Genomic DNA, 21,328 nt, shown 5'->3' with positions numbered 1-21,328 from the left:
TGAGTTTTTCTATACGTCTGCAAAGTTTATTGACAATATGTCAAATAATAAAGCTACAGTGAATTTATGAAATCGGGTCAATCATTTATAATAACCCTGTAAATATATGCCTACAGGCCGAAACCAAGTGTTAGGTAATAATCAGAATTTATTATTGATAACAACTTGTTTGAACCAGTTTCCAAATTCAAATACTTAGGAGTAATATTAACAAATGAAAATTATATTAAAGAGGGAATAAAAAGTAGGCTTAATTCAGGGAATGCATGTTACTTCTCTCTTCATAAACTTTTGTCTTCTCATTTAATATCTATGAAACTAAATGTTAAAATATACAAAACAGTAATTTTGCCTGTAGTATTATATGGGTGTGAAACTTGGTCCCTTACCTTGAAAGAGGAACATAAATTAAGAGTATTTGAAAATCAGATCCTTAGGAAAATATTTGGACCTAAAAGAGATGAGGAGACAGGTGAGTGGAGAAGGTTACATAATTTAGAAGTACATAATTTGTATTCATGTCCAGATATTATTAGAATAATTAAATCAAGAAGACTTAGGTGGCAGGGCATGTGGCACGATTGGGAGAGGATAGAGGAGTTTACAGGATTCTTGTTGGGAAAGCTGATGGTAAGAGACCTGTAGGAAGGACAAGATGAAGATGGAGGGACAACGTTGAGATAGACCTAAAGGAAATTGGTAGGGATGGAAAATAGTATATAGATCTTGCTCAAGATAGGGAAAGATGAAAGGCCTGTGTTGCTGCAGCCATGAACCTTCGGGTTTAAGAAGGCTAGAGAGTTAGTTAGTTAGGATGTAAAATAAATGAACAAATGAAAAATCATGTGTGAGATGCAAAAGATACGTACATGCCTTGGCTACTTCTCGACATAATCTTCAAGGGATTTCAGAAGTTTGTGAAGTGGAATGAATTTCTGTATTCCTTCACTGGGAGTAGAGGTTAAACAACCACTGTAGCACATCATTTGTATTGCAGTTAAAAGGTGGTGTGTATCACAATACAGGGTGAGGCTAAAAGAAATAGACACACTCAAAGTTTTACAGAAAGAAGAGTTTTAATAATAGGGCTGAAATACTTACATGGTTTGAAGAGTATGTCCTGAAGTTTACATTGGTAAGATATACGTGTTCTGTGTGTGACCCTTTTGTAACATGACAGATATCAATGTGATAGTCCAGTTTTCCCCAAACACGTCTCGGCATGTCCATGTCAAGCATTATTTAAGATCGTCCACACTTGTAGGAAGGGGAGGGCCATACCGTGTTCTGAAATGATGGTGTACAACAGTAACAGAATTTGTTTTCGCAAATTCAAACACACACAAAAAGCCTTATCCACCTGGCTAGCAGCTATACTGCTCGACTTACATCAAGTGTGCTTACGTGATGCTGACGTCACGAAAACAAACTAAAAGTGGAGGTTGTAAACTTGAAGACTTTCTCTAAACAACAGTAATAAACAATTTCAATTTATAAAGCATTTAAACTGTCTATTTCTTTTAGGCTAACCCTGTACTTTGTTATGAGTTTTTTGTTCTTTTTTTTTAATTTCCTGAGTTTCCCGCCCATCCTCCAACCCCCTTCCTGCCATGCACATCTGTTTCTGAAACTTGAAGCTTCCTACATTAGCATCGTAACACATGAGGTTTGGTCCAATCACAGTGTGTTGGAAATTTGAGTTACAAATTGGAAAACATGACTGCAATTTTTAAATCTATGGCTAACTGAATGTCTATTTAATTTTAATTTTTTGCAAATGTGATGTAATCTTGCATATAATTTTGAATCATGTTTAATGCAGGTATTTGATGTTTTCGGTGGACAATGAATACTTTATTTGGCCAGTCAAGGTTATTTCTTTTTAGCTTAATCACTTCTCCAAGTGTATATAAATATTTGACGAAATTCATGACGGTGACCAAAAAAAAACAACCTTATCCTGAATATGTAGCCAAGACCCATAGTTTTGGAGTACAAATCTATTTATTGGGTAGGTAAAGTTTTATTTTTCTGCATCCGCAACATGTGCTATAGATCCACCACACCTTTTGAAACCCTGGCATGGGAGCAGTGATGCTTGTGTCGCTAGGTTAAATTATGAGGAAGCTTGTAGTTCACATATTTTCCGAGGTTTCAGAAAGCTTGTTGCTACTATAATGAAGGCAATGGTCCTTCGAAATGCATCATCCAATCAAGAAAACCATCACCACAGAAACATAAAAATTTACATCCACAAAACTTTAACTGTGTTAAAACCTCCTCGGACCTCATGTGTGCTATAGGACACACTAAACATGCACTCTTTTTTTTTTTTGTTTGGTTGAGATCTGCTGTGTAGATGACAACAGGAGACACAAGGGTCAAAATAGTTATTATGACTTCACTAGATTTGAGGAAAGTGTTCTTGTGCGAATGGAAGGAGTGCAAAACTCCATGTGATTAATTGAAAACATGGTGTTGCACGTGTTCATAAAAAGTAATACAGGCCCTAGAAATTTGTTAATTGCACTAGTAATTTATGCTTTTTTCTACTCATTAATTATCTCTATAAGTATACATAACTTGCTTGGGCATTACTGTAAGTGCTTTAAAATTCAATGATATTATTAGTGGTTTGCCAATTTCAATTGTTTTCATTCATGTGTCCTATAGGACATATTGGGTCTCAAGCTGTAAATTTTGGTTTCTTTTGTTGATTTTAGAAGCATGGTAGTAAGTATATTATCTTCTCAAACACTGATTTTAGTGCAAAATTATGTCTGTCCACTGAGAAAATGTCATAGTGACACAAATTTCAGTAATGTACTCATTATGTACTATTAGTACAAATGGGGTACACAATGATATGTACTCACTATTTTTGTATGTTATTCATACTTTAATAACTAGTTAAACATAATATTAAAATCAAAATTAGAACTATTTTGTTATTCCTAGTTGACCAATGAGACAGTGTGGACACAATTGGTCTCATGCTTCCTTTCACACAGCTCTACATTTTGGATTCTCTTCTTGATTTGAATAACATTCGTAACAATATTAACCAACTAAGGACATTTACTTGTTTTTCATGAGAATTTTGTATGTGTATATATTAATAATTGAAATCTGAAAGTAAAAGTCCCAGGGCAGGTTATGTGATCTGATGTATGCATTTTACCAACGACGACCCTGCTCAAAGTGGTTCTGAGGTTTGCCCAGCCTATGAGGATACCACAGTGTGAACAGGCACCCCCAATCAACCAGATCGACAGCAATCCCTCTGTTACCCTAGAAATTTTGTCTTCTGCACTACATTCAGCCTCTCATCAATGAGTACCTCGGACTGGCCAGATGGGGGTGGGTAGTAAAGTCAACCAGAGTGGTGCTGATCACATGATCCTAACTATGGCCATTGGCCAATATTGAGAACGTGTGGAGCCCTACCTCCAAATCACATTTGTGCCTTCATGGCACAGTACAATTCACATGGGATAGATATACAGTTATCTTTACATAAAACTTTTTAGTAGTACAAATTTTTTGTTATTACATTTTATTGTTGTCTAAAATATTGTTTATATTTTTGTTACATTTTTAGATATACAGTTATCTTTACATAAAACTTTTTAGTAGTACAAATTTTTGTTATTACATTTTATTGTTGTCTAATTTTGTTACATTTTTATCTTCGAAGCAAATTTTGGAGTCATTAGGTATCAATAGCAATACATCTGATTTCAACATTACAATCTTAATGTTTCTTTATGCAAATTTCACAGTTTATTGTTGATATCAATAATATTTAATTAAAATACTTCGGTATATTCCAATGTGTTCTATATGACACATCGTGTTTTTGAACAACTGAACATTCAACAAACAATACATTTTTTTTGTTTTGTAATCACTTAAAGTATTGAAACATGATTTGATGAAAATTTGGAAAAAAATCGAAAATTTTATGTCTGGGTCAAAGGCCTTACAATGCCAAACATCATGGTAAGATTTATAAAGGTTGTCTAAGCATTACAATGATCAGAAACTTTTTATCATACATGAAACTTTTAAGTGTAAAAATAATAATAATATTTTTAGTAAATTCAGGTTCCTCGTTGGGTGATCAAGAAAAAAGAACAGGAATAGGTTTCTTATACACACTAGTTTTTGAAACTAGCATTATTATTATTATTATTGTTCAGCTCCATCTTTCAACGAAGTTGTCAGCTTTGGCACTTAACCTTTTGTGTCCCAAGCGTCTCAATCGAGATACCCAAATTTAACCCACTGTCGCAAGCATCTCGATCGAGACGCTGTGTCAAGGTCGTAGTTTTTACGTTATAACTTTTCTATTTTGGCTAGAATTTCAATTTTTTTTTATATTGTTCCTAACACATGTATTTAACAGAAATGTTTTTTTGTATTTTTTTTGTCTCATAAAAATGGATCGGGAAAGGCGGGAAAAGGGACTTCTCTTTTGCTTCTCTTTTCAAGGTCAAATTTTTGCCGACAAAGGAACACCAGCTTTGTTGTTCTAAAGCAATGCTTTTCACTCCCGCCTGTGAATTGCTTTCGAAGGAAGCTTGTTTATCAGTATCCGATGTCAAAATCAAAGTTTTCCGTGAGGGGGAGGGGGAAGACTGGTTGCTGAATCTGCGTTGTGAGAATGGAATTTCGAAGCGTGCTGAATGAAACCTTTGTTTTTTTAGCACAAGTGTCCACAAGTTGCGACAGGAGTTACCCTGCATTGTCTAAAAATAGAATTTCAAGCAGCTGCAAGAATCGGTTCTCATTTTTCACTGCATTCTAGCTTTTCGTCCGTGAATGTTGTGCGTAGGTGTCGTTTTGTGCCCAAGTGCGAGGACATTTTTTGGGTGAAGTGACAATTTTTTAAAATAATTTTTGGGGGTTTTCTCCCTTCCCCCTCCATATATACGCCAAATTTGCATAAATTTTGCATTTTGTGCATTTTATCGGGGGGGGGGGGGGAAACACAATTTATTTTAAGAAAAGTATTTTTGAGCGGATTTCCCCCTCCATATATACGCCGAATGTGCATAAATTATATGTCGTTTAAATCTGTGATTCATTCTGCGTACAACGGTATATCTTTCATATCTCTAGGGCATTTAGTTTCTGAGCTATATCATTTCAAGGTACCACTGCATTTTGAAGCTTGAATCAGTGGCGTCCCGACCATTCCTTTTGGGGGTACAACTCAAGTTACATTGGTCATACGACAATGATGCAAATATTTTTCTGTTTCTTACATGCCAGCGATAATTTCTATGTGCATTTTGAACTTTTCATATCCTTGTTTTCAGGGGGCAGGGGGGGGGGGGTCGAAACCCCATTTTTAAAAAAAAGTATTTTCAGGGGATTTCCCCCCTTTCCCCCTCCATATATACGCCGAATGTGCATAAATTATATATCGTCTAAATCTGTGATTCATTCTGCATACAACGGTATATCTTTCATATCTCTAGGGCATTTAGTTTCTGAGCTATAGTCATTTCTAGGTACCGCTGCATTTTGAAGCTTGAATCAGTGGCGTGCCGACCATTCCTTTTGGGGTACATCTCAAGTTATATTGGTCATATGATAATAATGCAAATATTTTTGTGTTCCTTACATGTCAGCGATCATTTCCATGTGCATGTCGACACTGTCATGTACTTTTTTCTTTGGGGGAGGGTGGGGGAACCAAATTTTTTTTCCGAAATTTTGGAATTTTGAGAGTTAGCCCCCTCCCCCCGCCACATGTACGCCGAATTTGCATAAATTTCATATAGTCTGAATCTCTGGTTCATTCCGCGTACAACGGTATATCACTCATCTCTCTAGGGCAATTAGTCTCCGATCTACACTCATTTAATTGAAACTCTGCATTTTGCTCAAAATCGGCTCGGGACAGAGAGGCTTACATGATGTGAAAAAGGCCTTGGGTCTCAAAAGGTTAAACATTATGCATTAGACACCAAATGGTACCTAAATGACAAAGTCATGTTTTGAACATGAGCAATTAAATTCAGCTGCACTGTGCTCTTTAGTGTACACAAACAGTACTTCATAAATTTTGCACGTCAGGAAATCTTTGAATGTAGCACACATTTTTTTACATTCTCTCAGCTCACAAAACAATCAAAGGACTGGCAGGCTGTGGAATATGTTGGACAAGTCACCTAATCATTGTTGGGGGCTGCACAATCATTTTTTCCATTATTTGTGTTAGTTTTCATCATGTTCATCCAAGACCACCACAGCACATTGTGGCGCTGAACAATATTTTTTATTATTATTATTTGTGATAGCTACAGGGTGTCCCACTCGAAAGGGAACCCTGAATTTATTATGTAAAAAATGGAAATGAAGAGTAAAGTAAACGAAATTTGAACATGACCTACCTGTATTTGTGGGAAAAGAAATTACATCGCAAAAGATGTTGGAAATGACCTCCACCAACTTGTAAACACAGTTGAACACGACGTTGCAAGTTTGTGAATGTAGTTGTCAGAACCTCGGGTGTCACTGCATGGATTTCAGGGTGGATGTTTTCCCATAGCTCATCGAGGGTGTGTGGTTTGTTCTTGAAGACCTTTCCTTTAAGGTTACCCCATAGGAAAAAGTCAGGTGGGGTCAAATCTGATGACCTTGGGGGCCACAATCCTTTGGAAATGAATCTGTTAGGGAAAGATGATTCCATCTCAGCCATGCTCACTCCCAAGGTGTGTGACGTTGCACCGTCTTGTTGGTACCATCAGAGTGTCAGTTTGACAATAAACACGCTCTTCAAGAGAATACCAATACATTGTTAAAAACCCAATGACAAAGTCACATCAAGCTACTTCCTCCGCTTACACTTCACTGAAACACAGCGACTCGTTGAACCTGCCTGTTGACCCACTTCTTCAGTCTTTACGACATACAGTGTTGCTACGTCAACTTTCTCATGTACTGAACTGAAATCTGTCCAAATTTGATACCATTCGGTGAAATACTTACCCAATGACATGACAATTTATGGGTTCCGTTTCAAGTGGGACATCTGTTATTATCCTCTATTAATGCATGTTGAAGCCCTAATCGCTCGGCACTCGCTTTCATGTCCCCCAAAAGACTGTGTTTGAGGTACAAACCTGACCAGATTAAATAACAACATGAAATGTGTGTATAGACCCATAACTGTCGTGATTAAGAATGGCAGACACAAGGGAAGATGGAACTCACCCTGTTCGTTCATGCAGAGTCCCTTACTTTCAATACCTCCAGCTCTCCTCTCAAATAGATCTGACCCTTTTCCCTCTAGCCTTCTTAAACCCGAAGGTTCATGGCTGCAGCAACACAGGCCTTCCATCTGTCCCTATCTTGAGCAAGATCTATATACTCTTGTCCATCCCTACCGATTTCCTTTAGGTCTATCTCAACGTTGTCCCTCCATCTTCGTCTTGGTCTTCCTACAGGTCTCTTACCATCAGGTTTCCCAACAAGAATCCTGTAGACTCCTCTTTCCTCTCCCATTTGTGCCACATGGCCTGCAATGAGAAAGTACTTACATTAAATTCCAGTGTAAAAATAAATCTTTCGTAATCATTATCTCATCTCTTTGATCTAAGGTAACAAAGAGGGTAAATGTACTTTGTCCATTCAAATGAAATTTAGACATTAACCTTTAGTGGATGGTAAGAAAAGGTAAAGTGCTCCCCTGTGCATAGCACCACGCCATGAAGGTGTATAGGGGTGTGGGGGTAATGCCCCACACTTTCTTGATCCGGTCGTGAGTGGGGGTGGTGTGATCAGAATCATGCCCCTGACCACCTTTACCCCCCCAGGGTTACCCCCAGGTACCCATGTTATTTGACGCTGGTGGACGCCGGGGCCGCTTCCATCGTTAGAAAAGTTCCCGGATTTGAACCGGCCGGGGATCGAACCCGGGACCTTTAGCATGGTAGTCAGACCGGTTACCGACTGAGCCACCGTGGCCACTGGATGGCAGATACATATATGTATATATATATCTGGTGCCAGAAATTCTTACCTGGGGATTGAACCTACGTCTCCTCCATGGCAGTCAGATGCCCTCTCAGCTCATGATATTTTAATTTTTGTCTAATAATTTCACATTTATCAAGGTTTAGATCATAATGTTCAAAGAAACTGCTTCATCCATATTGATTTACATATTATAACTTATATTGTTTTAACAATTTCAGAAAAATTGCAAGCCAGATGAACTATGTACCAAACGAGACTCCACTCTTTTCAACATCAGGCTGCAAGCTTGTAACTCAAAAAGAGGGCATGTTCATCCAAGAGCACCTCAAATGAAAAAGAATCAAAATATGGGTGATACAAGTGTTCTGGTTGTGTCAAGGTAAGACTTGATTTTTATCTGTTCATTTTAGTATTAAAAATTGCTAGTTTTCATTTGTTCACAAAATGTGAAAAAGTTATAATTTTACTTACTCTTTTACAATTTTCATGTGCAATTAGTGGCTCGAAATTTATTATTAATGGCCCTTTCATCAAAGATAAGATAATAGAATAACCTATGTTTAAGAAATATAAAAAATGTTCAAAGATGGTTGCTAATGAAGACTACTAAAGCACTACGAAATTATCATTTTCAAATATGGTTAATTGCTTGTAGGCATCTAAGGTCCATTCATAAGTTTCACATCTTGTATTTTATATGTTCTTAGGTTCCTTCTTTTTTCTCTAGTTAAAATATATTTGGAACCCACCTTGCCTATATTTCAGGACATTTCAGGTTTTTAATGTATGAGACACTATATTGGGTCAATCCATATCAAGTGGTACAGAAAATGAAATATTGGTTGCTTGTAGGGATGTGCCGAAGCCAATTGCAGATGTATGAAAATCGGCAGAAATGGACATATCGGCATCAGCATCGGTATCGGCAAAAATCCGATATTTAAACCGAGTAGTGTGATTTGTGGTATAACCAGGACGAGAAAGTATGAACCCCCCTCAGGCAGATTTGGCTACACTTAAAACAAGCTCAACATGCCCATATGAGCTTTTTGCTCAAGTGTGGAACCCTGTCTAATCCAAGATTTTTGTAAAAATGCCCTCGGGAATTTCCCGTGAAAGTATGACCCCCCTCAGATTGATTTGCCTACACTTATAAAAGGCACTTCTGTGAGATTGTTGTCCATAAATTCTTTAAAAATATGCCCCTCTTGATATTTTTTTTGGCTACACTTAAAACTAGGCCAAACGTATTAACACACCCACACACACACACATACACACACACACACACATATTTACTTCCGGTTTAAGTTCAATTGGGCACCAGGCTCAACTTGTATATCTAGTATTAAGATAATGTAATTCTTCTAGAATTGCTCTGTGACTCTCTCATTTCTTACATCATAAACATATGATTTTTCACCTATGAGAATAACACTACATATGGTGTCATCAGGGAGTGTATTGTGGAATTCACAGATAATTTTAATGTTTGTCCTGTCATTAACCACAACTTGTTTCCTTTTTGAAGTGTTGATGACAAACATGGGTCTCTGTGCTTTGAATTCATCTGGTGTGTAATACATGTCAGTATTGCCAGTAGTGACCCTTTTGTATGCTGTAAATGCTTCATATAATTTAAGGAAATCATCCTTGGACATGTCTAAATTATAATTTTCTCTAGGAAATACCTCATTTCTGCCATTTTTAAGATATATGTTCTTGATGTTGCAGTTATCAAATCTACTTGAATTTTTTTCCTGATTATTGTGTCTTCCAGTTTGAAACAGTACCACCACAAAATCCGGCATGTCATATTGTATACTGGAGAATGAATTTGTAGCATCAAACTCATAATAAGTACCAGCGGCAGGCTTCTGTACACATTGATATGTATAAAATTGTAAAGGAATCTGTGGATTTTTTATTATATCTGCTTTGTATTTAAGAGCATAACTGGCTTCATATTCAACAACTGGGATTCTTAGCTCCATAGTCTGAATAATGCATTTGCCCTCATCAGGAAGAGTATTAGGCAGAGCTTCCCCTGTAGAGTTTAATGTACTGTACCTCATCAAAGCATTATTGTCATTGGCAGCTCTTCTAAATGTGATTCTTAAACCACCCTTCCACATAATATCTTTGTAATCTGAGAAGAATCCTGGCAACAGGCGCATTGGGAACAGCACTGTGTGGCTCTTGGATAATATTTTATCACCAGCCTCAAATCCACCTATTTTGTAGTAAGAAGCCTCGGTTTTGGATAATTTTAGTGGCCAAAGCTGTGGAGGTAATGCCGGGATAATCCACTCTGTTTATAACAACACCATGCTTTCTGATCTCAATTTCAGAGAACAGATGCGGCACAAAATTGTCCACCAATCTTATATTTGAATTTGCCGGATAATCTGTTCCATCGAGCTTTACAACATCAAATTTGATGTATAGATCTGCTCTGTGGGGGTGTATAAAGCCATCCCCTACATCAAGATCAACCTCAATTTCTGTGTTGGGTTGATTTAAATTTGCAAATGTCCTCCTGTTTGGGGGGAATGATTGTAGCTCATAACTCTCAATATTTTCCATTTTTTTTGTATGTATTTTTATTTAAATATTAATCTCTATGATTGCAGTTGTTGTCCAGCAAAATCAACTAATTCTTCTTTTTCATTAGTGACCATCAACTCAATGTTATCTATTCTATTATGGCACACAGGAAAATATAATGTTGGGGATGGAGTGTAGATGATTGGCTCCATAAATTCAGAGTTAGGTTTAAATCTTGCAATGATGCCAGTTTGTTTGTGAGTGCCTATGCCATTTGATTTGGTGATCATACCCTCGGCCACATTACAGTGAATATTCAGAGTCTCTATGGCTAAGAATTTAGGTATATTAATAGCAGTGTGTTTGATGGCTGGTTCAAGTTTTGTGTTGTTCTCAAAGCCTAACAGCTCTCCTATAGTACCCAGAACCACTGTTTCTGTAGCAGATACAATCTCTACTCTGTGAGTGACAGAATTTTGAGTTAATACTATACCTCTGGGTAATTGAGCATTTAGAGTGGACAGATTATATTGCCCTGGAGTGATGACAATATTTTGATCCCCAACTGCATTTTTGTTGTTGTGGTGTGTAATATTAGTAATCAAGTACATGCCATAAAATGCCCTGAGAGCTATTGTTTTGGGATATACTATATCATCATGTAATTTGAGTTTCAATATTGAATTTTGGCTGGTGAGATGGAATACCCCCATGATGTTTTAAATACCACAAGGCTTTTTGAAAATCTTTAATTGATGGTTTATTTATTTGAGACAGATATCTGAGAACAGATAAACACAAATGTCCACAATTAACATCTTTGAAGTTTTGAACACGGGCATTATTGTAATAAAGATTAGCTGATTTTAGATATTTTACTAAATTTTCAGGTGGAACACCTCCAAATGAATCAAACACAAATGTCTCATCTTTTAAATATTTAAGATAACAAATCCAGTGAGTGCCCTGATTTTTGTACTTATCCAAATTAACAATGCCACACTCTTTGTTGAGTGGTTGTTCTGGTAAAGAATCAGACATGTACACACCTCTAAAATGTTTGATGCCCAGTGGCTTGATTAAAGCTTCAATATCTTGGTTTGTAAGCGGCTCTTGTTTTTTTTAAACTTATTCATGGCTCTCTTAACACCTTTGCCTTGTTTCTCCATGGCCAGGTTATGGCGCTTCAATTCTTCTAATTCTGCCCTATTTTTCTTGGCATCTATTACTGTTTTTGCTATGGCAGCTGATCCCCCAGCCAAGCTCCCAACAGCCCCAAGTGCTGCTAAGATGGCCGGGATAGTAAATATGAATCCACCTACATGTGATTTTTTTCTAGATTATTGTAATTTTTTTAATTGGGGGGTACTAAGCAACAATTTCATACCATGGCCCTTTGCAAGACAAGAATTTTTTTTTCTTGCGCTGCTTTTTGGTTAAAAGACTATCAATAGTTTTAAGAGATTTAAGACCTGCATAAGGTATTTGATACATAACACCCTTGGCCTTCATTGTAGGTTTATTATATACATATTCACAACCCCCACCCCAGTTTTTGTTTGGTGTTCATAGCTATGGTGGTTCCCAATGCTGCTATTCTCTCACTCAAAGAAGCATCTTTGCTTACAAATCTACCAAATGCAGCCTCTTCTAATTTCTTGTCTGCAACATGTCTCTTGTCAAGATCAGAATGTGTGTTGTATGCTATGTCATGGTCTCTACAAGCAGCATCTAGGGGATTAACACCAGGATCACCTCTGTTTAATCTATGGTCCAATTTTGTACCGGGACCACAATACTGATAGCCTGGAATGTGTAGTTCAAATGGCAGCTTGTTTATAATGTCATTAACCAGCCCCCGACCCTCAGAAATATTCCAAAATTTAGGTGGTAGAGTATTAATAATTTTTATAAGATATCCAATCCCCTTAGTGTCATTCACTATAAAATTAGACAATTTTGTGCTTATCATGTCCATAATTCCAACCTTTTCATTGTAAAAATTGTGGTTGCCAGTATTTTCCTCCCCAGCTATCACCAATAACCTATCTACAAGTTTCCTGACATCATCAACCCACACAAATTCTTTAGGCAGGGTGTTGTATTGTTTGATTCCACTGCCTGTCTTGATCTGTGACCATATGGGCTTGATTAAATTGTTGTATTTTGCTCCACTGCTAGACTTGACTCTTTTTTGTGTGGGATCATTGTTCTGGTATAGAGCATCTGATTTTATTAATATTTCTTTGCAGTGCTCATAATCTTGATCTGTATAGCTGCCAGGCCTTTTCCGAGTCATCAGTTCCCACAATCTAGGTGTGCCGGGATATTTAACAAAACCACCTTTTTCTCCAAGATGAGATTCTGAATATACAATAAGATCATCTCCCATAAATGTTACTCTGAAATTGCCAATTCTATGTATGATGCTACCATCACGCTCTGTGTCAGCATTTAAGCCAAAGACCTCATCTTTGTTGTCTTTAGGTGTGCTTAAATATTTTTGAGCAAGAAGACCCAATTCAATAGGATCCAGGGTAGCTTCAATTCTTCGAGGAGCAACAGGACTAGGTGTATGAATACTGGAAAGTGGGGTGATTGGATAATCTAATATGTTCCTTGCAGCTACAGGTACAAGCTCTGTGATCAAATTTTGATTTTGCTCTGTAACAGTTTTGATATTTTTACCTAATTCACTAATAGCATCAATAATAGGCTGTTCTGTTTGTTTGTGTTGTTCATAAATTCCTCGGTTCTCTGATTTCCATCCCTTAAATCTTTTTACAAGATAATCTCTTAATTTAAGATCATCAATAATTGGCCTTTTCATGGTTATTTATATATGTTTCAATGTCTAGAAAATTGTTGATTTTATTTCTGTATTTGCCACTATTAGGTTTTCTTGTCATATCAATTGTGACAAACCCATAACTGTCCTGGTTCCAGCACCTACTGCAAAACTTGGAAAAATCATTGTAGCTCAAGTCCCCACCTACATATTCATCATGTATGTGTTTGAGGTTGGTATGATCTTGATGAAACACACATATAAAATTGCTGTTGTCTCGGATCAGCTGCTTCGGTATTTTAGAAAAAGTCTGTGCCAGGTAGAAGCAATCTATGTTTTTGTGCCGCCCCTGTGTAAAGAAATTTCTAACCTTGTTTTGAATCCAGTATAATGTCATCAAACACAACAACAGAATTATCGAAACATTCATGGAGTGGCTTAACATCTGGTTCAAAAGTGGCTATATCCAATCCATCATATAGCTTCATCAGCTGCTGATATTTTAATTGTTCCAAGCTCTTAGAGAAGACATACAAGTGCCTGTTTTTCCAGTCTAACCAGTTGGGTGCCAATAAAAAATTATCAATCATTAGTGTAGTTTTACCACAAGCCGATGGCCCAACAATAAGACATCTAATATTATCAGGCAGCAACTTGCCATTTCTCTTAATCTGCTGTTCAGGTTCTGGTTGCCTGTTTATAACATCCCAGGTGCTCATATTATCACTTTGTCTGCATCGATCCAGCTGTGTTCTGGAAGTCCTAGCCATTTGACAAATAACTTGTTGCCTTTTCTGCGGATGATTTTTTCTATGAGATATGTGTCAGGCTGTTTAGTTTTGTTGAGTTCTTCTTCATAGAACCGGCCTTTGAGAATTTCTCCTCGGTGGTCTTTTATTATATATGTGTTAAGGGTCCCAGGTTTAACTTGAACCACTGTAAATAATTCAGTGCTCCAGTTTCTTGTAAAGCCTCTTTTGAATAAGTGCTTATATTTGCTGATTCTTACTTGATCACCCACATTGTATTTGGCCTTTCTTGTTGTTGGCTGGTATCTAGGATAATAAACAGTCCTGATCAATTTTTGCTCATCAGATGAAGTTACTTCAGAGGGTTTCATGTTGATTGTGGAATGAACCGAGTTGTTATATTTATGTAGAAGTTCTGGAAGAATATTAAGCCATTTATAATTACCTTGAAGTGTAAATTGTTTATACATAAGATTTTTTAGGGTTTTCTTGAATCTCTCTACAATTGAGGCTTTGAGATCACTGTAACTCGAATAATGTTGTATTGACCGGCTTTTAATAAATTGTTGGAACACAGAATTATAAAATTCTTTGCCATTATCTGTTTGCAAATAGCGCGGTGATCTTCCACTCTGATTGATGATTGTCCTGAAGGCTTCTGTAACACATTTTCCAGTCTTGGATTTGAGTGGCACACCCCAGGCAAATTTTGAAAATGTGTCTATTACAGTGAGTAGATACTTGTAGCCCTTGTTGATTTTGTCTTAAGTTTTTCAGCTGTCCACTTGCCATCTCAATCAAGTCGCTCTGCCATAAATCATCTATGCCTTTTGTGACTACTGGCAGTCTCTTATAATTATGTCTGGCTTGTCTGTGTAATTCATCAACAATAATTTGTCTAGACATAATATGAAAACAAGAATATTGCAACTATGGGGTATTCAGCAGCTGATATTACAGGATTTTCTAAATATAATTTGTCTCCTATTTGTATATGAAATTCCAGAGAGCCATCATCTTCAGCAAAAGATGTTTCTAATGTATTGGGATCTGTAAAATCCTCTAACTCTACACTGGTGATTTTTGGTTTGTTGTCAGCATTTGTTATTGATAAGGTGGGGTAGTGGTGTGCCTGTGGTTGAAGCCAATATTTGATCTTGATTGGTCTGTGTGCCCCCAACAAAAAACTGGTAATAAAATTGAGCAGGGGACAGCATATATATTTTGCCACCTGGTGTAAATGGTGAATCATATTCTTTGTTGTGGATGCTGTACAATTCAAGAATTACTGTATGTTTAGGATTCTCGATTATGCCTGTTATTTCTTTTTCTGCTCTAAGCAATCTGCTTGTTACAGATTCAAGGTGCTCATTGATGGTCCTAACAACATCATCATGGCCTGGCTTGATTTTTATGTCCACAACAAGTTTCTTGTATTGTTGCACAATCTCTTGAAGCTGGGTGGCAAAAACAGACAGAGCATTTGCTTGATTAGATTCCATGGTCCCTAGCTGTTTCTTGATATTAGCTACAATTTGTTGCAAATTTTCAATAACTGCCAATTTTGAATTTTGAGCAGTAAGATCATGGACCTGTCTTCTGATATCCTCAAACAGGGCATGCAGTTCATTAATATGTTGATTAGTTGGTAGAGTGGCAACTGTCTGAGTAAGTTGTTTGATCTCTGTCTGGATATTCTTGATATCTTCTGATTTCAATATGCGATTCACTGCTCTGTTAATATTTTTAAGTTCCTGTGATGTAGGCAGATTTGTTACAGTATTTTGCAAAGATTCAAGTGCCAATTTCACATTATTTAATTCAGAAGCATCAGCCACATTTTGCATAGCATTTTGGAGCAGGGCTATATCTGCCTGAGTGGGTGTTGATTGTTGTAAAATTTCAAGCTTTGTTTGGATATCATCGATCAAGTGATGAAAATGAGACAGGTCAGATTCAGTGTTGAGGTTTTCAAGCTTTGTGATCTGTTGCTGGACACTGGCAAGTGTGTCTACAACACCAGGCAGGTGGGATTCTAGAGATTCTTGTACATTTGTCAAATCACTTTGCACTGCTGCTAATGTACCCTCAAGATGGGTTATGGTACTTTGAATTTTTCCAAAATCTTCATATGTTTCAAGTTGCAGCTTGATGTTTGCAACACTCCGAGTTATTGCACTCAAAGCATCAGAAGATGGCAAATTGTTGTTCATAAAATTTTCAAGTGTCTCAATTTTTTCTTTAACCTCAGCTATGGCATTGTTCAAGGGGTCCAGATTAGGTATCTGGAGTGATTGAATCTGTTCCTTTAGAGTGGAAATTACTAGATCAAAATCTTCTTGTGATTTTATGCTTTTGACAATTGTTTGGAGCTGTGTCTGGACATTATTTATCTGCTCTTCCAATTGTTGTTTCAATTGCTCAGAGTTGGTGGCCTGGGTCTTAAATTTGGCTTGAAGAGCTGCTACAGCTTCTTCTAAACTTTGAAAATTATCCAATGTGGCCAAATCAGTATATTTCTGAAGCAGCAATTTGAGTTCTGAGTCAATTTTAAGAAGAGGGTCCATGCATTGTGATTGCAAATTTGTAATTTCTAGTTGAAGACTGGCATTGAGTGTGGTTTGTAAAGCTTGTAAATCACTTCTTAATTTCTTGACTCTGACATCAAGCATCAGAATCTCATCACTGTGATCTTCATGCCTTGTATGGCCAAATATATCATCAGGCATTTTGTTTTAGTGGTTATTTATTATTGAATATCTGATTCTTAATTCTATAAAAAAAGGTATAAGCTTGTCATATGATCCCGGGACCTCAATATATAAGCAGTCACCAGCAGAAACAGTATATACAGTGCCAGAAATCATGTTTGAGTGCTTAATTCTATAAATATTTCTCCCTACTGAAATCTTGACATTACCCTCAGGGGTTGTAATAAATTGCAATTGACCACCTACAGGTAATTGGTAATGATTTAAATTATTGTTAAATATGTACAATATTTTACCTGTTTCATCATCAACATCTGTAAGTATGCTGTTCAGATGAATAATTAACAAAGCACTTAGTTTAGATATTATATCAGAAGAGGGTTGTGCTGTTGGCAGGTCCATAATAGCCTGTTTTTTGAACCGAAATAAGTTCATAGGCATGTTTATTTATTTCAAATCATGCTCTGTAATTGGGCATTGATTACCACTTTTCAAATCACAATGACCCCATGGTAAAGTATGTATGCCACATGATAAAATGCATCTCTTATCATCATGTGGGTCCAGAGCCACTTTTCTTACAATATTGCTAGTCAACAAGTGATCCACACTCTGAATTCTGGATTCTGATGTTCTGATTGTGCTACATAATTTGAGGCAATTTTTGTAATCTTCAAATTCAAGCTCTTTGTCTACAGTCACTCTGCCAATGCCCTTGGCCTTTTTGGCAACAGCGCCACTACATGTTTCAAAACTGTACATCTTGGCCCTTAACCCAGCAAATGCCACAATAACATCACCAAGTGTCTCATCTTTTAACTTGCCAGGCACCTTTTTGTTGTGGTGTTGAATCTCTGTATGTTCACTGGTATCAAAATATTTAAACAATTCTGTCTGTGTTATATCTTGATAAACATCTTCTGTTTGAATATCAAGAACAAAACTATCTGTGTCCATGTACATCAGTTTTACACGATCCTTATAAAAAGGCTTCAACACATCATAATACAATTTTAACATGTGTAATTTGGCCAATTCCAATATCACAGCCCCTACATAAATAGGCTTATCAAACTTAATCTTTGTTTTTTTCATGTTGAAAAGTGCCATATTTTCATCATAAATTCTTCTATAATTGAAATTAGGCTTTGCAATCAATTTTTTGCTCCGGCTGGGGTCAGTAATTATTTTAACATCAATATGTTTTCTGACATTTTCAATTGTTTTGCCATACACTGAATTGACCATCAATTTAAACAAGGTCTTATCAAATTGGCTCATTGCAGATGTTCGAAGCTCTGTGTTTGTATCAATATATGGTTTCAACCATCTTGAGTGCCTGAACCTCAAAACTTTTCCAACTTTGGTCACTTGGACACCATGATTCATCAGGAACTGGAGGTTTTTGTAATATATGACATAATCCTGTTTCGGCTCTAGAGTCATCATCAATTTCTTCTGTTTAGAGCCAGGTGAGCACTCAACCTCAGGAATTGGGGGCAGATCAGAAAATGTGTTGTGTAAATCATCAGGAATTGTCAGATCAACCTCTAAGAACAGGCCATAGTTACTGTCATCAAAATCCTTAAGATCTTCAATATTGAAATCTTCGACCCACTCAAGCCCTGCATATGGCAATTTATCCATCATGGCATAACCATAGAGGCTGTTGGCATCTACATACAGTATATAATTTGATGGCACTGCTGGATCATAATCAGGAATATATTTGTTATTTGCTCTGGCATATCTCTGAGAACATTGCACCATGCCTCCTCTTATACATTGTTCCATAAACAGATACATATCTTGATCCTGGATCAGATCCAATTGCATTTTAGTGTTTAAAAACATTGCAGACCATGCTAGGCCCGGAGCACTGTAAAAATACATTGGATCCAGCTTATAATTTTGCATGGAAGATTTTCTGAATGCCTGCAGTATATCAGCTAAGAGGGTCACATCAAGTTTTAAATAAGCCTTGTGATAATCACCAAATGTCTGGCATTTTAAATTGTTCCACATCAACTGGGCATGGTGATAATCTTCATCAGTGATTCCAGATCCTCTGATTTTGCTGTAAAACTCTTGTTGTGGTGGCAGAGAACACTCATCAAATTTAGAAAAATCTGTAACATAATCATATGGATATACACCCTTCCGCCTAATTAATTTCAGGTCCTGATTTGGAAACAAAGCACATGTGATTTTGAATTGATCATCATAAAATTGAGTGGCCTGTGTAGCCAGTCTAGCCGATAAAATTCTGTATGAATCAAGAAATCTTAAATGAATAGGAACACCATTAACTTTAATTATTTTGCTAATAGCAATATATTTTTCATTATTTTCAGCTAAAATATTTAAATTCTGCTTGTCAAACCCCTCGTACCTGATCAGATGATGAAAATCATAATTGGATGCACCATGGCAAAATATGGGGACAAATTTTGGTCTCTGGATCTTAATATTACAGCTATTACACAGGGCCATTTTGAATTTACCATCTGTATGAGAATGGTGTTTCACCTTGATATTTGCATCTGAAAATTCAGAATCACAAACCGGGCATTTTTCTGCATTGTTGAAATCTTCAATCTGTTTCTCTGTTAAAGGCAACATAGGTTTGGATTTTAATAAAACATTAGATGCTATGTTATGGCACTCATTTTCTATTCTTTGTGCAAATTCTTTGATGGCATCTGCTCCCATGTATAAATCTTCTTTACTAACAACCCCATCCTGTACAACCACATAATAAAAACTAGAAGGTTCATGTAACTGGTATGATGTAATTGAAGGTTCATCAGGATCTGGGCTACAGAATGCAAGAGGTTTGAGATTTGATTCAAAATCACAGACTATATATGCTGGGTGTTCCAACAAGGCTTCAAATTTTTTGAATTTGGCATTTTCACTTGGATTAGGCATCACCATATGAACAGGTTTATAGTTGCCACAGTATTTCAGATGCTCAATTAACTTGTTTTTAGCAATTTCTGCATTCTCTTCACAAACACCATTCACCATTTTTCTACCATCAAATACAGACAAACATCTTCTGCACAAGTTGAAAATTGTATTGGATTTGTCTAGTTGTGTTCTGACTAAAGCTTCAAGATTATGTATCAGAGTATAATGGCGTGTATCATCCCCTTCAATTAAGAGCAGATCAATCGGAACAGCAGAATCATCATCAAATGTACTGATTCTGAGAGGATCTATCAAGCAATTGCCACGGCCAGTAGAACAAATAAATACATTAATAGATAATTGTTTACCATTAATATCCCTGGCTTTTTTTTCAAATTTATCAATATTCTGAACAGACATTGGATATTCTAAGCCCTTAATTGCTTCATCAAAATCATTTTCATGTTGTTTATAATAACTTATTCGCTCAGGATGCCTTGAAACTGGATACAAAGCAGCTAAAATACACCACAAAAAGCATTTCTCATCATTATTTTTTATATTAACCACGGCTTGTTTGTTTTTAATATTGGCAGGTAATAGCAAATATGTAGATCCTTGTAATGGGCTGAATTCAGAAATATTAATATATAACTTGTGTGGAGAACCGCATAGGCTCCATCCAGACTCTTTTGCAGCAAATTCAGAGTGTTTAATAATCAATTGATCTATCAAACTGCTTATTATTTTGTCTGAATTTGTATTTGAATATATAGGTACAGTTTCTGTTATGTGGGGCTGTGTAAATTTTGTGCCATTTGATTTCTTATATTGTGTAAACAATTTGAGGGACAGCTTATAAGAGCCATTTTGTGCATTTAGAATTGCCTGCACATCAGGATTTAAACTGTTCAAAAAATTCTTAATACCACATCTTGGCTCTGATACAAACTGGTAATCCCTTAATTGGCCAGCAAAACTGCTATGGATGGGTTCATAGCGTGGCTGCTTTGCCGGTCCAGCATTAACAGGTGTTTCATGCTTCCTTTTCAGACCAGATGTAGATGGTTGTGGGGGCAATGTTGATGACTGTGCAGAACAAGTACCTTTATGTTTATATGTGAAGTATTCCATGCTATATTTTCTATGGCATTTAGGGCATATTTTTGTGGGAGTTCTATATTTATCTGGATTACAATTCTTTTGATGCTTAGCCCAATTGGGGCTGGATATATTCTTTTTGCATTGATTACAATGTTTTTGATTTGGCATTTTTGTTGTTGTTTATTATATAACATTTCCTGGGGTCCAAATCAAAACTTTATACTTAATAAAAAATATCAGTTGGGTTCAGTACTGTGATTTGTGTGTGTGTGTGTGTGTGTTTTTTTTTTTTGTTTGGTTTGTTTGTTTTTTAATACGTTTGCTCTAGTTTTAAGTGTAGCCAAAAACAAAATCAAGAGGGGCTTATTTTTAACAAGCTTATGGACAACAATCTCACAGAAGTGCCTTTTGTAAGTGTAGTCAAATCATACTGAGGTGGGGTCATACTTTCACAGGAAATTCCCGAGGGCATTTTTACAAAAATCTTGGATTAGACAGGGTTCCACACTTGAGCAAAAAACTCA

General features: G+C 36.5%; 1 protein-coding gene across 3 annotated transcripts in view; it reads right to left on the bottom strand.

Moving 5' to 3' along the window:
- Positions 1–1,107: 1,107 nt before the first annotated feature.
- LOC146005268 (sulfotransferase 1 family member D1-like) overlaps positions 1,108–21,328 on the bottom strand; it is a 37,544-nt gene continuing 17,323 nt past the window's right edge. Inside the window, exons 4-5 of one of the 3 annotated variants that reach the window (XR_014444000.1) lie at positions 7,228–7,532; positions 1,108–1,287 (exon numbers count right to left, since the gene is read on the bottom strand). Coding sequence is in view for 2 of the 3 variants with exons in the window: in XM_083144380.1 (XP_083000506.1) it covers positions 7,472–7,532 (61 nt within the window). In the remaining variant the exon portion in view is untranslated. Of the gene's footprint in view, positions 1,288–6,590; positions 7,533–21,328 lie in introns of those variants that run through there. The other 2 variants (XM_083144380.1, XM_083144381.1) reach the window with 2 other exon arrangements.

Source organism: Lepisma saccharinum, chromosome 23 (genome assembly GCF_977018435.1).
Source record: "Lepisma saccharinum chromosome 23, izLepSacc3.1, whole genome shotgun sequence".
NCBI lineage: Eukaryota > Metazoa > Arthropoda > Insecta > Zygentoma > Lepismatidae > Lepisma > Lepisma saccharinum.
Note: the sequence above shows the minus strand (reverse complement) of the source record. Positions and strands in the feature narration are given on the sequence as shown.